This window comes from Bombina bombina, chromosome 3, assembly GCF_027579735.1.
Source record: "Bombina bombina isolate aBomBom1 chromosome 3, aBomBom1.pri, whole genome shotgun sequence".
Classification (NCBI taxonomy): Eukaryota; Metazoa; Chordata; class Amphibia; order Anura; family Bombinatoridae; genus Bombina; species Bombina bombina.
In genome coordinates this window covers 479423723-479447387 of record NC_069501.1, presented here as the reverse complement: position 1 = coordinate 479447387, position 23665 = coordinate 479423723, and the positions used below count along the sequence as shown (strand labels likewise).

The 23665-nt window shown below is 37.5% G+C and overlaps 1 protein-coding gene across 1 annotated transcript in view; it reads right to left on the bottom strand.

The window, feature by feature from the left end:
* MAPK13 (mitogen-activated protein kinase 13) overlaps nt 1-23010 on the bottom strand; it is a 252293-nt gene extending 229283 nt beyond the window's left edge. The window contains exons 1-2 of the mRNA XM_053706810.1: nt 22421-23010; nt 22178-22307 (exon numbers count right to left, since the gene is read on the bottom strand). Coding sequence (XP_053562785.1) covers nt 22178-22307; nt 22421-22563 — 273 coding nt within the window. The 5' untranslated portion in view covers nt 22564-23010. The remainder of the gene's footprint in view (nt 1-22177; nt 22308-22420) is intronic.
* Between the last annotated feature and the right edge of the window lie 655 nt (nt 23011-23665).

Sequence of the window (23665 nt, the reverse complement as noted above, 5' to 3'; positions counted from 1 at the left end):
GTTCATGTGCAGCAGAGCACCTAGGTTCTAGCTGTTGATTGGTCACTGCATATATAAACTGATTGTCATTGGTTCACCCATGTGTTGAGTTAGAAACCAGTAGTGCATTGCTGCTCCTTCAACAAATGATACCAAGAGAATAAAAAAAGATTAGATAATAGAAGTAAATTAGAAAATTGTATTCTCTATCTGAATCATGAAATAATTTTTTTGGGTTTCATGTCCCTTTAAGTCACCCTATCTTAATCACATTTCTTCACTCCTAAAATGGAGTAACAGTAAATTCATAAACTTAATTCATACATTTAAGCCAACAATCTTAAAATCAACATGAATGTGTACAAGAAATCAGCTTATTTAAAGTTTCTGAATGATGGCACACAACTACAGGCACTATTCATAGAGGTTGAAGTAGTTCCATATCAACTGAAAGTCTTCCAACCCCCCCCCCCTTTATCTATACGTAACTCTCCTGCACTCTTCAAGGCCTCGGCTTTTAAGGCTGTGACACACTGCAAGCGATGCAGCGCGAGGCAAAGCAGCTGCTTCGCTCCACGTTGCATCGCTTCTGAAGATCAAATATTTCATCTCTGAGCGCTCAGCTACGCGACCTGACGCAGCAGAGTGCTCAGAGATGAAAAGGCAGGACACACTGAGCGCGCCCATCCGCATCTACACGCTGTGCGTTGTTCGGCTTGCAGTTTGTCACAGCCTTTATAGTTATAGATGAAGTTTGAGGCTACAAACAACATGCACATGATAGCAGCTAGGCCCAACAATGATCTAGGGTATTTCTCAGGGAAAAAAAAAACCCAAACCCATCAGAAGTACATAGGAATCCCACAAAACTAATTGTGAATATTTTACCATAGATTTGTTTAACACCCAGGAAAATGTTTTATAAAAAAAAAAAAAAAAAAAAAAAAAGGGGAACAGGTTACTTATATATCTTAAAATCACTTGAAAGTTTTTTTTATTTTAAATATTTTTTTATTGAAGCTTGGAGTATAAACATGAAGACATATACATGTATAGTTTGATATACAACAAGGAAAAGAAATTCCTGTGACTCGTTTGTCAAAATCCGCAAAAAGGAGTCCTTTAAGAAACAGACTGCTTAAATTGATTGAAATTTTTAAGAGGATAGTAGTACACATTTTAAGAAAGGGATAAATAACATCTTAAATAATTAATACAAATTTACCTGTAAAATAAAACCTAACCTGCCTCACACTAACACCTAAAATTATAATAAAATTAAAAAAATATATTTATCTAAATTACAAAAATAATAAACACTAAATTACACAAAATAAAAAAAGAAATTATCAAAATAAACAACGAATTACTAATAAAAAAAGCCCCCACAATATAAAAAAAACCTAGCCTACACTAAACTGCCAATAGCCCTTAAATGGGCCTTTTGCTGTGCATTGCCCCAAAGAAATCAGCTTATACCTTTTTAAAAAAAAAAAAAAAAAAAAAACACAACCTCCCCCCCGCCAACAGTAAAACCCACCACCCACACAACCAACCCCCCAAATATAATCCTATCTAAATAAACCTAAGCTCCCCATTGCCCTGAGAAGGGCATTTGCATGGGCATTTTTCATTGCCCAAGCTAAAAATAAAACCCACCCAATAAACCCTTAATAAAACCTAACACTAACCCCCGAAGATCTACTTACAGTTTTTGAAGACCGGACATCCATCCTCATCCAGCCGGGAGCAGTCTTCATCCAAGCGGCAAGAAGTCCTCAACAAAGTCGGGAGAAGTCTTCATCCAAGCGGCAAGAAGTCGTCCTCCAGGCGGGCAGATGTCTTCATCCAGACGGCATCTTCTATTTTCATCCTTACCACGCGGAGCGGCTCCATCTTCAAGACATCGGGCGTGGAGCATTCGCTTCATACGGTCCCAGCCGTAAACTGAAGGTTCCCTTTAAGGGACGTCATCCAAGATGGTGTCCCTTGAATTCCGATTGGCTGATAGAATTTTATTAGCCAATCGGAATTAAAGGTTAAAAAAATCAGCCAATAGGATTGAGCTTCAATCCTATTGGCGGATGCAATCAGCCAATAGGATTGAGCTTCAATCCTATTGGCTGACCCAATCAGCCAATGGGATTTAGCTCGCATTCTATTGGCTGTTCCAATCAGCCAATAGAATGCAAGCTCAATCCCATTGGCCGATTGCATCAACCAATAGGATTTTTTACCCTTTATTTCCAATTGGCTCTATCAGCCAATCGGAATTCAAGGGACGCCATCTTGGATGACGTCCCTTAAAGGGAACCTTCAGTGTACGGCTGGGACCGTATGAAGAGGATGCTCAGCGCCGGATGTCTTGAAGATGGAGCCACTCCGCATCGGATGGATGAAGATAGAAGATGCTGTCTGGATGAAGACTTCTGCCTGCCTGGAGGACGACTTCTTGTCGCTTGGATGAAGACTTCTCCTGGCTGGATGTGGATGGATGTCCGGTCTTCTAAAACTAAGTGGATCTTCGGGGGTTGGTGTTAGGTTTTGTTAAAGGGACATGAAACCCACATTTTTTCTTTCATGATTTAGAAAGATAATGTAGTTTTAAACATCTTTCTAATTTACTTCTATTATCTAATTTGTTTTATTCTCTTGATATTCTTTGCTGAAAAGCATATCTAGATATGCTCAGGAGCTGCTGATTGGTTGCTGCACATAGAAGCCTTGTGTGATTGGCTCACCATGTGCATTGCTTTTTCTTCAACTAAGGATATCTAAAAAATGAAGCAAAATAAATAATAGAAGTAAATTGTAATGTTGTTTAAATTTGTATGTTCTATCTGAATCATGAAAGAAAGTTTTTGGGTTTAGTGGCCCTTTAAGGGTTTATTGGGAGGGTTTTATTTTTAGCTTAGGGTTTGGGCAATGTAAAAGAGCTAAATGCCCTTTTAAGGGCAATGCCCATCCAAATGCCCTTTTCAGAGCAATGGGGAGCTTAGGTTTATTTAGATAGGATTTTATTGGGGGGGGGGGGTTGGTTGTGTGGGTGGTGGGTTTAACTGTTGGGGGGTTGTTTGTATTTTTTTTTTACAGGTAAAAGAGCTGATTTCTTTGGGGCAATGCCCTCAAAAAGGCCCTTTTAAGGGCTATTGGCAGTTTAGTGTAGGCTAGGGGTTTTATTATTTTGGGGGGCTTTTTTATTTTGATAGGGCTATTAGATTTGGTGTAATTAGTTTAAATATTTGATTATTTCTTTTTTATTTTGCGTAATTTAGTGTTTATTTTTTTTGTAATTTAGTTCATTGTATTTGATTAATGTAATTTATTTAATTTTAGTGTAATGTTAGCTGTAATACAGGTTAGGTTTTATTTTACAGGTAGATTTGTATTTATTTTAACTAGGTAGTCTAATAATTTTATTTTAGTGTTTGCGATGCTGGAGGGCCTCGGTTTAGGGGTTAATAGGTAGTTTATGGGTGTTAGTGTACTTTTTAGCACTTTAGTTATGAGTTTTATGCTACAGCTTTGTAACGTAAAACTCATAACTACTGACTTTCAGGTGACGGTACAGATCTTGTAGTTATAGGCTGTACCGCTCACTTTTTGGCCAGACAGGCAAACTCGTAATACCGGCACTATGGAAGTCCCATTGAAAAAGGACCTTTTTGAAAGGTGCAGGTAGTTACGTTGCGTGATGGTCAAAAAAGTGTGCTGTACAGCTGTACCTACAAGACTCGTAATAGCAGCGGTAGTGAAAAAGCAGCGTTATGAAGCTTTTTCACTCATAACGCAAAATTCTTAATCTAGCTGTAAGATAATAAAGTAAAGGTAAAGTTATTGTATATTGAAGACAATCTACCATTTATCAATATGACCTTACTGTAGTCGACAAGTTATTTTTGCGATTTCTGCAATAGCTTGCTTAAAATTTTTATTTCCAATTCCCTACCGTTTGGCTCCCGACTCCTCCTAAACCCTAATTCCTTGTTCTGCATTTCATGACGTCTTCAACGGTCCAACCTGCTCTCTACGTCTCTGAAATGCGCGTTCACGATTCCGTATTAAAAATGCCCATGCGCTACTCGTCAATGCTGCTTTTAAATGCGCATGCACTATTTGCCAATCTGTAAAAAGCCGATGACGTAGTATGGGATTCCTACCTGGTAGTAGGACGCATGCGCGAAACAGGAGCGCGTGTGGTTTACAACCAAAAAAAATATTTAATAGCGCATGCGCTGTGGACTAAAGGGGCAGATGACGTGGGGTGACGGTCGTCTAACGGCCAAAATTTCAATTGGATAAGATAAAAACGTGATCTACAGAAAAAAAAAAATATGGGTTGAATTTGTGGACGTATAGAAAGCGCTTTATAAATAAGTGATAACTTTATTTATCCAAATTTATATAGATTAGAATATGATGAAAGTTAGTGATTTTAAACACATAATGCTATACTTCAACGACTAGAAGGTAACTTTACCATCACTTTAAGAATAAATTGCTCTATAATTAAAGATTTTGATGAGGAAGCTAAAGTTTAGCAAAAAAAAAACGAGAAAAAAAAAAAAAACACAACATGATCAGGAGAACGTTTACTTCATTCTCTTAGTATCCTTTGTTGAAGCAGCAATGGGAGCTAGCTGAAAACATCTGGAGAGCTAATAGTGTGTGCAGTCACTAATCAGCAGTTAGCTCCCAGTAGTGCATTGCTGCTCCTGAGCCTACCTATGCTGTTCAGCAAAGGATACCAAAATAACCAAACAAATGAGATTAAAGAAGTAAATTGTAAAGTGGTTGCTGACTGAATCATGAGAGTTTACTTTTGATTTTACGGTCCCTTAGCAAAGGCTGATGAGTTCATCCAATATGGCTCATTTTAGTTCTGGTAAGTATCATATTCATTTAATAGTAAAGTGCAGAACTCACAAGCCGATGCATCAACCCCATTGCAACTGTCTGCTTTGCCTGAAAATTGAACAGAGTTTTAACGAAATGTACCTTGGAATATGTTCACAACATAGAAAACTGGAATCCATTGTATAGCTTGGTGAGACATTATAGATTGTGAACTATGGAAAGTCTTAAACTGTAAGACCTCTAAGTGTTTTTTTCTGTGAAATGCTTGGAGGCGTCATTGATAAAATCCTTTTAAAACAGTCTGGATAGTCGTATAGTTTCACCTCTAAGGGACTAAGGCTCAGATCAAAAGTGCTATGATGCGGCGGCGATATATTCAAAAGGGATGCCAAGGCGAGCTGGAGAAATACTCCAAGCTGCCGTCATCTATATTAACAGGCGGCATCGCTGAAAGGCATTTTACTATACATCACAATGGGCAGTGATGCTGGTGATAAATTCCAGCCAGCAGTGGCGCTGACATTGGCTATGTATAGTAAAGGATCCTATTTGGAAGATATTACACCAAGCCTAACAACTATACTTATGTACCCCTAAACAACAGAACCGCACCACCACAAACTAACCCTACACAACTTAACCCCTAAACCGCCAATAGCCCAACGCAGTATACCCCTACACCACAACAAACCCCTAACCTATTAACCCCTACACTGCCACAACCCCAATGTATTAAACCCCCTAACCTATTAACCCCTAATCCATCACAACACCCCACAGCAATAAGCCCGTAACCTAGTAATCCCTAATCTGCTACACCCCCCCAAAGCAAACTACTCCTACACTACCTACCATAGGCAGTGAGTAAAATCTCTTGAGGGGGTTTAACTAACCTTCCACAGGTGTCACTGAGACTGATCCTGCAGCCTCTTTGCGTTTATTTTATTGAAAGTTCCTCCTAATTTAGATCCTGAGTTAGTTTTATCTAACTAGGATGGGCTCTTCTACTGAGTGTAGGATTCCAGCAGCAAGGCAAGTACAGTATAATAGGTGTTTAGAGGTAAGTCTCCATTCTACACTCACACAGCCCACAGCTTCCTTATAGGTACAATCTTTATTGTATACTAGGGTCAGGGGACACTTAGTGCATACTATATTACTGTGATGCAACATGTTACTATGGGGCCTTCATGAATAACACTTCATTCTCGTGTTTGTGTGTGTGTGTGTGTGTGTGTGTGATTTGTTGCTCTGACAAGTCAAGCACTGTATAGTGCTTGTGAGAAGAAAAAAAAAATCATTTTGCATAGGCAGTGTTTTCTGTTTCCAACTTAATGCTTATGGATGCAGAGGTGGGGATTTTTAAACAGTTGGAGTAGCGCTATTTCATAGATTGCTAAGGGCGCAGGGTTAAAGTTTTTTGTGCTATTTTCTTAGCACTCAGCCATTTTCTTAGCTCTCCCACCTCTCTTCCCTGTTCCGTGCACGCTGCTGTTTTGCTCCAGTGAGGTCTTTCAAAGAGGGTAATGTACCCACGTATCAAGGGCTCTTGGGAATTATATATGTTTATACAGTGTCAAGCTGTGTTTTTCAGAGTCAGTGGGTTAGTTTCATTATATGGGCATTGCGTATTTTTGAAGCATTTGACTCATACATATGTGTTATATACTTTATGGAAATTGTGTCCCTCATTAAGTCTGCATTTAATTTGGGATTTTTGCAAGGCTGTAACAGTAAGTGTATATTGCACTTGCTATATTAAAATTGGTTTGTGTACTGACAGAAGGCTTAGACACTTCATTACTAAATGGCGGAAGTACATTGATACTCTACCCTTGGATTCACAAAAACAATTATTGCTCACATTTGCGCATACTGAATACATGTTGACGGCCTCTTTAAGGGGAGAATGGACATTCCTACAACAAACACGAGGGGGCGGGGGGGGGGGGGAGAGAGAATATCGCTATCTAGGATGATGAGACCGCTCTCTGGCCCCTACTCCCTCCTGCTTACCCCCTTCCCCTGACCCTTGTAGACCCTTTGGTGTGTGAGTGGATAATTTTATTTTTTTTCTCTTCCTCTCCCTCTTCTTCCGGACCGCACAGTATAAATTGAAACAGCAACCTTATAGAATGCTGGAAATGACTGCGCATAAATGCTAGGCGTAAGTGTTGGTGGTTAATTAATGTTTAAGGGGGGTGGGAATGGGAAAGGGAAAGTTATTATACTAAAGAAAATCTGTCATAGAATAACTGTAAAAACCAGAAAAAGGACCTGAGAGATTGATATATGACATTTTTGTATTTTGCAACAATTTAAATTCAGTTGTATAAGTGCCTATTTACTCATGAAAATGTTGTCTTGGATGTAATGACCTAATTGTATTTGTGCAATATCTCTTGTCCTCAATAAAATAGAATTTAAAAAAAAAAAATTGGTTTGTGTACTTTATTGTTATGGAGCAGGCTAGATATGTTCCTGTGCAACTATGCAATTTTACCCTTTAGAAGGGAAATCTGTGGATAACAGTACATCTCAAGCAAAATGTGTGCTTTGCAAATTTAGTTTTGTGTGTCCTCCTGCCCAATTATGCAATTCCTATGTAGACAGTAGCTACTTGGGTGGGAGTTCCTGCAATTAGGCATGGCCCCTTTAAATCAGTACACATGCGCAGGGATCGGCAAGGTGTCCATATACGGACACTGGCATCCGTGATTGGCCCATGTGCTGTCCACCACCCATTTAGCGGTGTTGCGGGTCTGAGGGAGGAGTACCCGACTCCAGTGGTCTTCTCCTTGACGCACGCAGTGGTCTTCTGGGCGACACATTTGTTTAGCGGGGTTGGGGGGGTGGCCCTCGTCCCTTGACGTCGCGCCGCACGCAGACTAGAGAAGTCAGGACTCGGAGTAGCGGTGGGAAAGTGACTGACGAGTCGAGAAGGGAAGTTTAGAACTTGAAGAAGTCAAGATAGAAATAATTGTTTGTGAGCAGAGTGCAGATTGTTCTCTGCCTCCCATCCCATTGTTTAAAACCTTTAGGCACGGTAAGACTAAAGGTGAAGAAAAAAAACAAAAAAAAAACAGATTTATAAAGCTGGTAAGCCTTGAGGTATATAAATTGCTCTTCCTCCCAGTCAGATGGCATTTTATTTCCATCATGTATCAGAGATGTGAGGAGTTTAATGTGGCAAGGATTTCATTGTAAGAGATATGCAAAAGTGGCAATTGTAAATGCAAATAATATTTGCAAACAGTAAGAAACAGTGAATTGTAAAGTATAAATTTTAAATATGAAATACTGAATACAGATTCTACAGAAATTACATATTATATTTTTTAGTTCTAACAATGAGGTAATTCTGTTTTGTTAGTTTATAAATCTGTTATAATATATAAATAAATCAATGTATATACTGTATGTATGTTTACATCTATACTAGTTTACATACTATACGTCGCTCTGTATCTGCTGCAACTCTCTGCTAGTCCCTTCATTAGCTCCCCATTCACAGCAGAATTAAATTCAAAATTCTCACCCTTGCATACAAAGCGCTCACCAACACCGCTCCCCTCTACCTATCCTCTCTAATCAACAAGTATACTCCAGCCCGCCCACTAAGATCCAACAATGACCTGTTCCTTGCATCCGCAACTATCACCTCTTCTCATGCTAGACTGCAGGACTTCGGTCGTGCAGCACCTACCCTCTGGAACACTCTCCCTCGTGCTGTCAGGCTTTGCCCTAATCTTTCTTCCTTTAAAAGGGGCAGTCTAGTCCAAAATAAACTTTCATGATTCAGATAGAGCATGTAATTTTAAACATTTTTCCAATTTACTTTTATCACCAATTTTTCTTTGTTCTCTTGGTATTCTTAGTTGAAAGCTTAACCTAGGAGGTTCATATGCTAATTTCTTAGACCTTGAAGGCCGCCTCTTAAGAATGCATTTTAACAGGTTTTTCACCACTAGAGGGTGTTAATTCATGTTTTTCATATAGATAACACTGTGCTCATGCACGTGAAGTTACCTGGGAGCCATCACTGATTGGCTAAACTGCAAGTTTGTCAAAAGAACTGAAATAAAGGGGCAGTTTGCAGAGGCTAAGATACAAGATAATTACAGAGGTAAAAAAATATATAAATATAACTGTTTATGCAAAACTGGGGAATGGGTAAAAAATTGATTATCTTTTAAAACAATAACAATTCTGGTGTAGACTGTCCCTTTAAATGCTCTCTGAAGACTTCTGTTCAGATAAGCCTACCACCTAACTCAATATTTCTCTTACCTAACAACATTTCCCTCATCTAACTCTGCATTAACATCTTTCTCAAACTTGCAGTCCTTACCTCCTGTTTCTCAACCTCCTACCCTTCTAGATTGTAAGTTCCCACAGGAATAGGGCCCTCAATTCCTCTTGTATGTGTTTGTAAATTTTGTCCTGTCTCTTACAAGTCTTATATTATTGTTTTATTTGAATGAACTGTATCCATGGACAGCGCTGCGGAATATGATGGCGCTTCATAAATAAAGTATAATAATAATAATAATATTAATACTAGTGCTAAACTCAAATAACTATTCACAATCACAAATTGATCAATCAGAAGTTGGAAGGCTCTGTTTTAATAAGTCTGCCTGCCTACTACACTTCTGTCCCGATTGATTAATCTTTAGTCTAAACCAATCATAACTGTTAAAGAGCAAGGAAGAGCGAGGGTGCTTGTGAAAGTAGAAGCTAAAAATAAAGGCACTATGGATTGGAAAACCCAGAAAATGAGTTAATGAGCATATGTTTGCATAATTAATCAGTATATACCCTGCATACAAAACAGTTAACCATTGAAAAACTTTTAACCTTACATCTGCCAGGCATTTTCTATCAATGTATTGCTGTCCTTTTTGCAAGATGAGGGTTAAATTAGCTATAGTTACTATAGTTTGGAGACTCAAACTTTGAGTAGGCATTCGATAAGAAGCAAGCTACCTCCTACCAGCGCAGCCTGTGTCCGTGGTTCATAATTTATATTTGCAGATTATGAGTTGTGTGACATAACTCATCATAATCTGCAAATATAAACCATGAACCAGCCTTAAAGGGACAGTCAACTCCAAAATTGTTGTAGTTTAAAAAAAGATAGATAATCCCTTTATTACCCATTCCCCAGTTTTGCACAGCCAACATGGTTATATTAATATACTTTTTACCTCTGTGATTACCTTGTAATCTAAGCCTCTTTTTATAGAAACATACGTGTCAGCAGATAGGAACCTTTCGGTCCATCTAGTCTGCCTAATTCTCTGAATACTTTCATTAGTTCCTGGCCTTATATGCATGTTTAAACTGTTTTATGTTTTTAATTTGAAATGTACCTTGGTGTCCTTCACTAAGGTCTGTACTTTGGAAAATGTCCACCACAGCCTTGGTGCGTGCCTATCCCTGACCATGCGACCTCAGGAGTCTGACACTATCCGTTCTCACTAGAAGAGCCCCAAAGTCTTCACAAAAGGTTCTGGAAGCATTATTGTCAGTGATAAGAGCTCAGCGAATTTCAGTTGCCCCATGCTTCAATTTCTGAGCAGTCATGGGTGTAAATCCTCATGCGTATCTCAGACACCTTTGTAGTTCCACGGTCTTCGACTCATTAACATATTTCCTCCATTTGTTCCGCTCTCAGAATAATAGCTCAGATCAAGCTAGAGAGATTCTTAGTCATTCTGGTTGCTCCAGCTTGGCCACGTAAAATGTGGTTTGCAGATCTGATTCAGAATGTCCAGCTCTCCTCCTTGGACTATAATCTCTCGCAAGGTCCTTTCATTTATCCAGATCTAAAAGCTCTAAATTTGATGGCATGGAGGTTAAACACCTAGCTCTGCGTCAGAGTTTTCTCTGATTCTATTATCAGCATCCTTATTCCAGGTAGGAAACCTGTCAGCAGAAAAATGTATCACAAGGTGTGGAAAGTTACTTTCCTGGTGTGACATTAAGGGTTTTCATTAGGATTCTTTTAGAATTCTTCAATTTCTACAGCATAGGTTAGACAAGGGTTTTGTCTGTCAGTTCCTTGAAAAGACAGATTTCTGCTCTCAGTGTTGTAGCAAAAGAAACTAGTGAAATTATTGGAATATTCCATCTTTTGTTTAAGCTCTCGCTAGGATTAGAGCAATGATTAGGCCAGTATCCCCTCCATAGAATTTAAATTTAGTTTTGAGAGTGTTGCAAGTTCCTCCTTTCAAAACAATGCATGGCTCGGATATTTAAAGGACCACTAAATACAGTAGATTTGCATAATAAAAAAAAAATGCATCATAACGAGACTATACAACAGCACTTTATCTGAACTTCAAATGAGTAGTAGATTTTTTTCTGACGAATTTCAATGTTATGCCTTTTTCCACTCCCTATGTATAATGCGACAGCAATCAGCCAATCACAAATACATATATTTTGTGAATTCTTGCACATGCTCAGTAGGAGCTTTTGACTAAAAAAAAAAAAAAAAGTATAAATATAAAAAAAGACATTTTGTTAATGGAAGTAAATTGGAAAGTTGTTAAAAATGGCATGCTCTATCTGAATCATGAAAGTTTAATTTTGACTCGAGTGTACCTTTAAGACTCTGGGCTCCGTTGCCAGACCTAAGGCTCTGGCCATTGAAAGATCGCATGGGATACGAGAAAGAAGGAATCTTTCTCGAGGAGGTTTTGACTTAAAAAAAAAAGTGTATTCTGAACCTTTTAGATGAAGTTCAGCACCCACTCAAGGATAGTGAACAGACTTCTCCCAGGCAGGCCTCCTGATAAAGGTTCAATATCATCTGCACTGAGGGCCACACCTTCATGCAGATTTAGAGGAGGGAGAAGGCTTATTGGATTGTTTTGACTTGGAGGAGTCTGATGGATCCATCACATCTGCACAGACAGTCTAGTCTAGAGTCTAGACTAGAGATAACTACCTTTACAACATTTTTAGGTTTGACCACACTCAAATGCATACACATTTTGCCAAAATTTGCACACACTGCTTAAAAAGAATAGAGGAAACATTGGTTCTAAATATCTCAAACTCTGTTTTCCTTAAAAATAAAATATATTTTGTATTACCAACATATATATTTATTTTTTTAAACTGTGCATGCTCTAGAAACGGTGAAGTCCTCCTTTTCAAAGCAGTTCTGTGCTTGATGACATCATACGCAATGAGGAAAAGTACAGAGAAACTTCCTCAATGATAGTAGTGCAGTGGGGGAATGGCTCTTACAGTGCCCATATTTCCTTTCCTTAAAGGGACAGTAAACCTACCAAATGTTACATAATTCTGCACATAGTGCAGAATTATATAACAGTTAGCGCCAAGTTTCTAAAGAAAAGGACTACAGAGATATTTTACAGAACGCTGCTCCTGGCTCTACTGAGTGGGTCTGTTTTTTTCTCCTAAGCGCATTGTGGGCACGCTGTCTAGTCACAGCCAGCCCGATCACACTCAATGTAGCTAGCTCCTGCTACCAGACCAGAGCGAGCTACATTGAGTTTAATAGCGCGATTCAATTTTCATAGTAAAATATCTCTGTAGTCCTTTGCTTTCGAAACTTGACGCTAAGCTAATGTTAGTGCAGAACTATATAACATTATTTGTAGGTTTACTGTCCCTTTAACGGCACAAGTTACACTGTAAAAATGGAGAAAACATGCAGTTGCACTCAAACTACTATGGAAGCCTCTACCTCCCCCCATTTATCCTAGAGAGTAAAGAAGGTTCCCACTAGGTCGGAGGTGTGGTGATCCACAGTCTACTAGGTATCTTTTCAGGAACCCTTGGCTCAATATCACGGGATGCTAGAATCCCTTAAACACCAAAATGTGGTAACAACTTTTAAAGTTAAGAGATGCTCCTTTCAAAACAGGGGGGAGGCAGATCATCATGAGAACATTGAAGGATAGTCCTATTTTGGAATTTATGCTGACTTTTCTGGGCAGTATGGCCTGTAACTGACTGTTCTCAAATAACGAAAAAAAGGCACCTTCACGGTTATGCGGTTAAAAGGTCTTTTGTTTATTTCTTGAACAGCAAACAAATTCTTGAATTCAGCTCAGGATGGAAAGTTTGGGTTATTCCCAGTGACCCACTGACGCGTTTCGGCTCGCTGGCCGTAATCGTAGTGTGGTCTATGTAGCCTCTATCGGCTCTTTTTAAATCTGTAGGCTTTTGCCTATTGGTTAAAACCAAAAACCTGGGAATTAACCCATTACTTTCCAATTCATTTAAATACTCATATGTAAATACTATTACAAAGACTTTCTTAGGACAATCAATTCATGTATATTCTAAACATCCTCATATATGACATGATTTCATAAAATTACATTGGCACATTTCAGAAAATGATTATAAATACTTATAAATTCATATCTAAATTAATACTCTTGTATCAACATAGTGATAGAAGGAGGAAACGGCTATCAATGATTACATACTTAATTTAAATATGTTGTTAACTCCTCTCTTAACTATATACTATAATGGTACCCTTTTAGTGTAATGCAACCTTTACCAGATAATCTAAGACTTAAATATCAATTTATGTGACCCCTTGTTTTGGGTAATTTCATTCTTTAATATCTGTTGTCCCCAACTCCATAATTTAGCTGCCAGTTTTTGAGTTTATGTTCCGGGATCGATTTACATTATCCCTTAGACAGTCAGAGTCAAATATTCCTTATTTCTGGACACACAGACTATTGCCAGAAGTTGATCAGATCATATTCTGAATTTAATCCTTGTGGCAACCTCGTTTTTAGTCTGTGTATCCAGAATATTTCTTTTTTTAGCCAAGACTGACTCCCTATCACCTCCTCTTGAGCCCATTTTTGCATCATCTATTATTGTCCATCTAAGTGTTTTGCTACTTTTATTATGACAATTTAACTGACTGTACCACCAACTTCTCTCTAAGATGAAGAATAAAAGGCTCACAGTGAGAGCCAGATGGTGAAGAGGGTAAACACACACTGGGCTAGATTACAAGTGGAGCGCTATTTAGCTATTATGTTCAAGCGCAAATACTGCCAAAAGGAAACTGTGAGTGCGCGTATTACAAGTTGAAAGTAAATGGTTTAAGCATGAGCGAATACCAACACGCGCTGGTTTAAGCATGAGCGAATACCAACACGCGCTATCTTCAAATATCACAATCGCGTTAACTTCTCCCCACAGATTTTAAGCGCGCTGATAAAAAAAAAAAAAAAAAAAAAAAAAAACACTTATAGCTCGCATGCTAACCCAACACCATGTTAGATCAATTGCGTTCAACCCGAAGGTAGTTATTCATATTTTACATTCCAATGTTCTTCACATAGGAGAAATTATATATATTTTTTTTAATTAAAAAAAATAATTTTTATATATATATATATATATATATATATATATATATATATATATATATATATATATATATATATATATATATATATATATATATATAGTGAAGATTGGAGTAGCCGTGTTAGTCCAGTAGATTAGATGCTCAAAAAACAAAGTATTGCAGTATGCAGTGATACCTTTTTTTATTGGACTAACATAATATTTAAAAGACAAGCTTTCAAGAGTTTTCCTCTCTTCCTCAGGTCTGAAGCAATACTAATCATTTTGATATAGATACACATCACATACAACAAATGGAAGGGAGGGAGGGGGTGAGAGGGGTGTCATAAAAGCAGAGAATGTGTCTGAAGGAGAAAATAGCCAGAAAGAATAAATAAACAGAGGAGAGTAAATAGGCCAGATGAAAAGAAAAACAAAAAGGAAATAGAAACCAATATAGGACAATAAGATGAGAGATTATAGAAAGTTATGGTAGTGTGTGGAAAAAGCCAGAGTCTACATTAAGTCCTTCATTTCTGGTATTGAAATGTGTGATCATTTTCATCTCAAATGTCTTTCGTTCATGAGAGTCTTTAAAATTCCCTTTAAGAATTTTAATCCTGAGGTTAAGGATGGAGTGACCAGTCTGGGTGAAGTGATGACCAACAGGGGTAAAATATTCATTTTCCTTGTGGCTTTTGATCGAGTGTCTGTGTAGATTCATTCTGAGATGCAGCTTTAGGCCAGTTTCTCCAATGTAGCAACCTCTGTCACACGCTATACACTGTATCATGTACACCACGTTAGCAGATGAGCACGAATAAGATCCTTTAATATTATATGACGCGTTGTTGTGTCTGGCTGTGTTGTTGTCACATATATGTTGACACAGTTTGCAGAGTGATTTGTTGCATCGTGCAGTGCCATTCTGTGTAAGCTTCTGTTCTGTGGTTAATTTGCTGCGGACCAATCTCTGTCTCAGGTTAGGCGGTTGTTTGAATGCTAGTATGGGGGGTTCATTAAATATTTTTTTGAGTGAGGGGTCCTCTGAAATTAGTGGTTGTAGCTCTTTAATAATTTTGCGTACCCCTTCCAGAGTATGGTTGTAAGTGACTACTAGGGGTTCTTGTTTTGTTTTCCTTTTCTTTGTATTGTAGGAGCCTTTCCCGTGGTGTTTTTAGGGCAGATTTGATTATTTTTTTTATATATTGTCCTTTCCTTGTAGCCCTTTTGCCTAAATGACTGACAGTGTACTCGGGGGATATATATCTATCTCACTATATACAGGTATATATCTATAAAGATATATATAGGAATATATATTTAAAAATACTAAGGACATTTTCTACTATGTGAAGAACATCAGAATGTAAAACATTTACAGTAAATACACAGTAAAACAAATATTAAAATGTATTTAAAATGTTTTTGCATGTTTTAAGGTATTTGATTGGAAAGGGCACCAAAGTGTGTGATAGAGAGAGATATCACACACACATTTTGACATTATATGCCAGGGCTAGACAAACCCAGGGAGCCACTGGCTCCTAGAATTGTATACCTGGCTCCCATCTTTTAAGGTTGATCTCCATATATCTATATACGAAATACCATTGTCTGGCTCCTAAAAGTATGCCTGGCTACTACATTTTTAAACAGATTTGTCGACCTCTGTTATATGCACACATTATAGCCCTTTCCATCCAAACACTTTGCCATATACCATATACATTTTAACCCTTATAAAAAATATATATATATATATATATATATATATATATATATATATATATATATGTTATTAATATGTATATGAATTATTGTTTTCAAATTGTGTATAAGTGTAACAGTTTATTTTAATGTATTTATGTTGTGTATGGTGCACATTTATTTTTTAGCCCAAACCCTTTATGCACGCTAACCCAACACCATGTTAGACCAAGTGCGCTCAATCTGAAGATAGTTATTCATATATGCCAAGGGGAATGCCATTGCAGTGCACGTTTACTTTCAAACTGCAATATCGCAACCATGCTATTTTTAATACAATACTTTGCAATATTATAACATTTTCTGTTATTTATAAATGTTACTAAGCTATCCAAAGCACAGATTAAATTGCATAATTTAACAAACTGAAAAGTTGTAAAACACACGATATAATTTAATATTAGTGAATATTTACTGAATAAAATTTTAGTTGTGTGGTAAGTAAAATCAGCTAGGGTGTCTGACTAAACAGACTCTGGTGGTGGTTTTTTTTTGTTTATTTTTTTTTTAAGGGGGGGGGGGAGTCACATTTGCTGTCTGAGAATATAAACTAATTACATAGAAACATAGATATTGACGGCAGATAAGAGCCATAGGCCCAGCAAGTCTGCCCGACCTTACCTAACAGTATAAACTTATCTAGTTCGTAGGATAGCCCTATGCTTGTCCCATGCATTTTTAAAGTCCCCCACAGTGTTTGTTGCTACTACCTCTTGAGGAAGTTTATTCCATAAATCAATCACTCTTTCTGTAACGAAGTGCTTCCTCAAATTACTCCTGAATCTACTACCCTTTAGCTTGAGCTCATGACCCCTTGTTCTTGAATTTTCCATTTTATGTAAAATACCCACAGCCTCAGTTTTACTAAACCCTTTAATGTACTTGAAAGTTGCTATCATATCACCTCTTTCCCTTCTCTCCTCCAAGCTATACATATTTAGGTCATTGAGCCTATCCTGGTAAGTTTTATTTTTTAGACCATGTACCATTTTGGTAGCCCTCCTTTGCACAGATTCAAGTTTGTTAATATCCTTCTGAAGATATGGTCTCCAGAACTGCACACAATACTCAAGATGAGGCCTAACTAATGATCTATAAAGTGGCATAAGAACCTTACTATTTCTGCTGCAAATACCTCTACCAATACATCAAGCATTCTGCTAGCCTTACTCGCTACATTACTACATTGTTTACTAAGTTTTAAATCATCTGAAATAATAATTCCCAAGTCCTGTTCCTCGCCTGTAACAGTCAGTAAAGTGTCATTGAGTCTGTAATTAACATTTGGATTTTTCTTCCCTAAATGCATTATTTTACACTTTGCTGTGTTAAACTTTAGATCCCAGTCGTTTGTCCAATCCTCCAATTGTTGTATATCACTTCTCATTTTGTCTACCCCCCCTGGAACATCCACTCTGTTGCAAATTTTTGTATCATCTGCAAAGAGACATACTTTCCCCTGTAGCCCTTTGCTGATATCGCAGATAAATATGTTAAACAAAACAGGCCCCAGAACTGACCCCTGAGGAACACCACTAGTAACAGCCCCCTCTGCTGAATGAACTCCATTTACTAAGACACTTTGTTTTCTGTCCTTAAGCCAGCATTCCACCCAGTTCACAATTTTTGAATCTAGACCAAGGAGATATAGTTTGTGAATAAGTTTATTGTGTGGGACGGTGTCAAATACTTTGCTGAAATCTAGATATGCTACATCAACTGCTCCTCCCTTGTCTAATACTTTTGTTACATAATCAAAGAAGTCAATTAGATTAGTCTGACATGATCTCCCTGAAGTAAAACCATGCTGATTTTGGTCCTCTAAATTGTTTGTCTTTATGTAAGTCATAATTCTTTAGACAAACAATTTAAACAAGTAATGATTTTAAAAATTACATTTTTAAAATCATTACTTCGCTGATTAAATATGTCCAAACAACCTCCTAAAAGTGCATGTAAAATTTGAAAAGTTAATCTTTAGAAAAGGTATTGTATTCTTTAAAAGGGGAATGAAACTATTTTGGGTTGACATGTGTATGATATCTATAAACACAGAGAACGTATTTAAAGGGATATAAAACAGTACTTTTTTTTAGTAAAAACAAAATATGTTAAATCATAAACATAAAGAGAAACAGATTATGTAAAAAAAAAAAAAAAAAAAAAACACTTTCTTACAAAATGAGAACATAGGAACTCTCAGTGCAAGACAGATGCCAATGCAGATCTTATAAGTTCTACTGTCACATGATTTTTTTTCTGCAAAAGTCCTCCACTGAGCATGGGTAATAATAAACTTATTACAAATAGAGCAGATATCTCCTATAAACATTTAAAAAAAATGCCTTTCCCTTCCAGTAGAGACCACAGCCCACCTTGTGGGGCTTTGACAGAAAGTAATGGACCCCTCACAAATTAAGTTAAAAAATAAAGGTAAAATAAAAATGTCACATGATGCAGGCGGGGGGGGGGCAGAAAATGGGAGAAAAAGAATTGTCAAAAAAAATAAAAAAATTCTACTTGTTAATTTTGCAATTCTACTGCATTGAGTGGTCCTTAAAGGGCCATTATACACTAATTTTTTCTTTGCATAAATGTTTTGTAGATGATCTATTTATATAGCCCATAAAGGGTTTTTTTGTAAAAAAAATGTATAGTTTTGCTTATTTTTAAAAAACATTGCTCTGATTTTCAGACTCCTAACCAAGCCCCAAAGTTTTATGAGAATACCGTCACCTACCTTCTCCAGCTTGCTCCTGTTTGTGTAAAGGGTCTTTTTATATGCAAAAAAAGGGGGAGGGGGGAGTGTTTTATTTACCACTTGCAGTGGGCTTTCCAGCTACCTTTTCAACAGAGCTAAACTGGGAGTTTCTAAGTAAGTGTTTAGAAGGTTTTATACCAGTATCTGTGCATCTTATTCTTTAATGTAGTGTCTATTACATGCAGTTATATGAAAATGAGTGTATACTGTCCATTTAAAGCTTCAAACCAACTAGCTGTAGTAAAAATACACCAAGCAGGAATGCAACAACCATGAAAAAATGAGTGGCATTGCATCAAAATGAAATTTAGCACCATCTACAAACAGTCCTGATAAAACTATATGAACCTAATGGGAGTTATTGAAAGTAAAACACATGAAAATTTAACCTACTTGGCATTATATATGGAGTGCTGTAGTGCAGCAATTTCTTTCCTGTCTTTAAAAATGGACAATAAAGTAAAAATTAAACTTTTATGATTCAGATAGAGCATACAAATTTATAAATAACTTTCCAATTTACTTCCGTTATAAAATGTGCTTTGTTCTCTTTGTATCTTTTATTAGGGAGTAAAACTAGGTAGGCTCATAAGAGCTCAGGAGAGTGTGCACGTGTCTTTAGTACTCTATGGCAGCAGTGTTTTGCAACATTGTATAACAAAACACCGCTGTCAGAGTACTAAAGACATGTGCACACTCATGAGCTCTAGTTGTACTTTTCAATAATAGATACCAAAAGAACAAAGCACATTTGATAATAGAAGTAAACTGGAAAGTTGTTTAAAATGACATCCTCTATTTGAATCATTATATTTTAATGATTTACTACTGACCATTCAACAAATAGTTGTTTGCCAATGTATATGACTTTTGCACAACCACAGGGTACCATTGTTGACTTTGCTTGCCTGGGCACCACTGTATATGCACACAGTCAAAATAAACTACCACTCCTTCCTTTCACTATGAAATCAGAATCTTGTTTAGGAAAGATTAATGACCCCACATAGTCAAGTTTTTCCAAGTAGGCTATAGAAAATAACACTATAATTTGTTTTTGAATATTACATAGTGGCTTAAATCATTGCACAATGAACTTTATATATTTTTATCAATTATTATACATTTTTCAGAGCAGCAATGTTTATAGGCATAGAAAAAGATTTCAATTAAGATCTCAAAATGAATACCAGGGCTTGACAAATCCAGTAGTAAGGGAGTCACTGGCTCCTAGAATTTGACCCCTAGCTCCTAACTTTGTGTGTTATTCTCTGTATATCTTTATATAGATATCACTGCCTGGCTCTTAAATTTTAAACAGGTTTGTTGACCCTTGGAGTAACAGATTGTGCTCATGAAAATTTACATGATACATTGATCTTCATATTGGTGTTACCTGCAGATTACAGCATAAGCACATATCTTGCGAGGGCATGTGCACTAGTATTCAAACAGAACACCTCAGCAGCTTGTATGACACAAATTAGGTTTTCAGAAGCAATACACACCACAGTCAGCTCTCTGGAGGTGTGGTGTTTGAATACTGGTGCACGGGTCTTCACAGGATGTGTGTATGCTGCAGAAAAACAGTAAACTTTTACTAAAAGCATTTTTTCGAATGGAAGTATATTGCAGAAATGCTTACATTTCAAATCAAAATCCACCCATGCACATTTCAATTTTAAAATGTATATCCCTGTGCAACTTTATTTAAAAATGACAATGGACAAGATAGGGAAAGGGGGCATGCTGCTTAGAAGCCTGTATCTCAAGACCAACCATTGGAAAGGTAATCACATAACCTTTCTAATGGTATATGGATCGGGGGGGGGGGAGTAAAAAAACGTTTTCTTTTTTTTTTTTAAATAGTTAAAAAAAAAAAAAATGTAAAAGTCCAGCTTAGCACTCAAAGGGTTAAGGGGCTGACAGGGCATGGGATCTGATCTAAGGTCTGGTGTATATATGAGACAACAGGACCAATAGTCTGATGAGTGTATGTAACTGACAGAGGGCCTGTAAGACCAGAAGACTGATCTGAGGTTTCTAGTGGGTAGGGAACAGCAAGGCCAAGGGTCTGATGTGGATAAATGACAGAGGTATGTAGGGATAAATGTCTGATCTGAGTTATGTAGGTATGGGGTAGCAGGACCAGGGGTCTGATGTGGATGTGTAATTGAAAGATACTGTAGGATAAGAACTCTAATCTGAGGTTTAGTATGAATATGGGACAGCAGGGAAAATAGTCTAATGTGGATATTTAACAGTTACGATCTAAACTGCGTTCTGATGTGTGTACGGGACTGCAGTACCAGAAGTGTGATCTGAGGTCTAATGTGGGAATGGGGCTGATAGAAGGAATTGCTGTCCCTACAACCACTCAATTATATGATGTCTGTATGTGGCTGTAGGGCATGGGGTCTAATCTGATGCCAGGAATAGTCTAGTCAAAATTAAACTCAAGATTCAGATAGAGCATGCAATTTAGGCAACTTTCTAATTTACTCCTATTATCAATTTTTCTTCGTTCTTCTGGTATCTTTTTTTTTAATGTAAGCTTAGGAGCCAGACTATTTTTGGTTCAGCACTTGCTGATTGATGGCTACATATAGACAATCACAAAGTGCTACCCAGGTTCTGAACCAAAAATGGGCCAGCTCCTATGCTTACATTCCGGCTTTTTCAAATAAAGATGCCAAAAGAACAAAGCAAACGTGATAATAGACGTAATCATGAAAGTTTAATTTTGACTAGACTATTCCTTTAAGTATGAGGCTGACAAGAGGCTATAGAAGGCCGACAGATAGGCTGTAACACAGGGGTCTGATATGAGGATTTATATTGTTACGCAGTTGTAGATCCATGGCGCTGAGGTTTTGTGTAGGTATATGGCTACAGGACCATGGGGTCTGATATGATGTCTTGTGTAGGGGACCGACAAAGGTGGTTCTTGGACAGCGATCTTATCTGAAGTTTAATGTAGGTATGTGGCTGACAAGGGGGCTGTAGTGTTAGAAAACTGATCTCAGCCTGTAGCTGACAGAGGGGTTACAGGGAAAGGAGTCTTCTTTTGAATGTTGTGCGAATGAAGCTGCAGAACAAGAGGTATGATTGAGGTTTAATGTGCATATGTGGTTTAAAGAGAGACTTCAGGGGTACAATATAAGGGCCCGATATGGGTGGGTGACAAATGCTGCAGAACTATGATTTTAATTGAAGGTCTTATTTGGGTTTGCAGCACATACAAGAGGTGTAGTTGGTGTGTGGTTTTCATAGGGATTGTATAGATAGTGGTCTGATGAGGGTATGTTTGCTAAAAAGACTGAGTGACACTGCTCCAGCATGCAGATTTTTTTATATTGTAAGATACATTTTCATGTATTTGTCACTCACATAATTAACAGATTAAGAACATACAGCAATTACCCAGTAACCCCCATTACTCACATTTTCATGATTCATATGCTTAAGAAGAGCAAGTTCTCTAAATGCTCTTTTGGCAAAGATTTGTGACTGGAACGGACGACATAATTTCTTGATGGCAATTTTTTCTCCTGTCTTCAAGTCAAAGGCAGAGCTACACATGAAAAGAGAATCAGTCAGTGCTGAAAAGGAACAAAAGGCAAGCTTTTTTTTTTATTCACTTCTAATAATGTGCAAAGCATTGAGCAGATACTACTCCAAACTTACCATACAGATCCATAAGCACCACTGCCAATTGGAATCAGGGTTGCATATCTTGGGGGGAGCTCCCATAGAATCTTGTTGATTTCTTCCTTTCGAAAATTCCTTTTAGCAGAGACGCTAATTTTTGCTGGTTTACTTGTGGCCATTGAAATCTTTAAATTAACTATTGAAGATCCGACTCTCTTATATATGAGCCACCACACTCTCTTTGCTCCCTAAACACTGCACTTCCCTAACAAGTTTTGATCCATATATGCGTTTTCACTAATCCTAAAAGCTAAACACAGATAAAATATTACCACTTGTCCAAAAATAAAACAAACACTGATAAAGTAACTATTAAGTCAAATTGTGTAGGTAAAGCATTGCGTTCTCTGTATAGAAGGCGCTCAGCCCTACTCATATAAAGCTTGCAACACACAAACAGGCAGCCACCAGTCGCTTTCACAACAAGTTAACTTGCTTCCTAAAAGTCTGCGCTTATAATAAGGCGCTACCAAGTACCAGACAGACCATCAGGGACACGTTAGGCCTCGCTTCAGCTTCACAGGCATACGTACGAAAACTTCCTCAGGTGGGTCGGGCGGGGCTTACAGGTAAGGGGCGTGGTAACAGCGGGGTATGACGTCAATTAAGGGCGTGGTTTTTACAAGAGAAGAGTTTACCGTAAAATTTTGGCTAGCCGCAGTAAATGGGCGGTTACTTTCAACGAAAACATAGTCTCATATCTGAGTCACCTCATCACACCTATTATTAAACAAGATTCTACAGGCTGGGAGCCACAAAAATGATAGAATAAATAAGAAAAATAGAACTGTATATATATATATAGCTATTACACTACAGTTATTACCTTGTTTGAGGGATGTCTATTTCTTTATATCTTGCATCAATTTTCTGGTCGCTCAGTAGTGGTATTTCTGAAGTATTCTCTCATTAAACTAAAATTAATGTATTCCAAGGTAGCAGACACAGAGAGAATATAAAGCCGCCAATTTTTGTTTTTAATCATTACATTTTTTTCGAATTGACAAAACTTTTGCTGCCAACCCTATTTCCTGACTTTAGAAACGCCCTCATGACATATGTAAAGTAGCTTGCTCTTCAGCCTGCTTCTTCCCACACACTTTAAAGAGCAATAAACCATGTTTACCCTTCCACTGAAACCTCCTCAACCTGGTTATATTGTCGTTGCAGTTTATGGTTATATGAGCTGAAAGAAAAATAAATGAATTATATGTACACTCA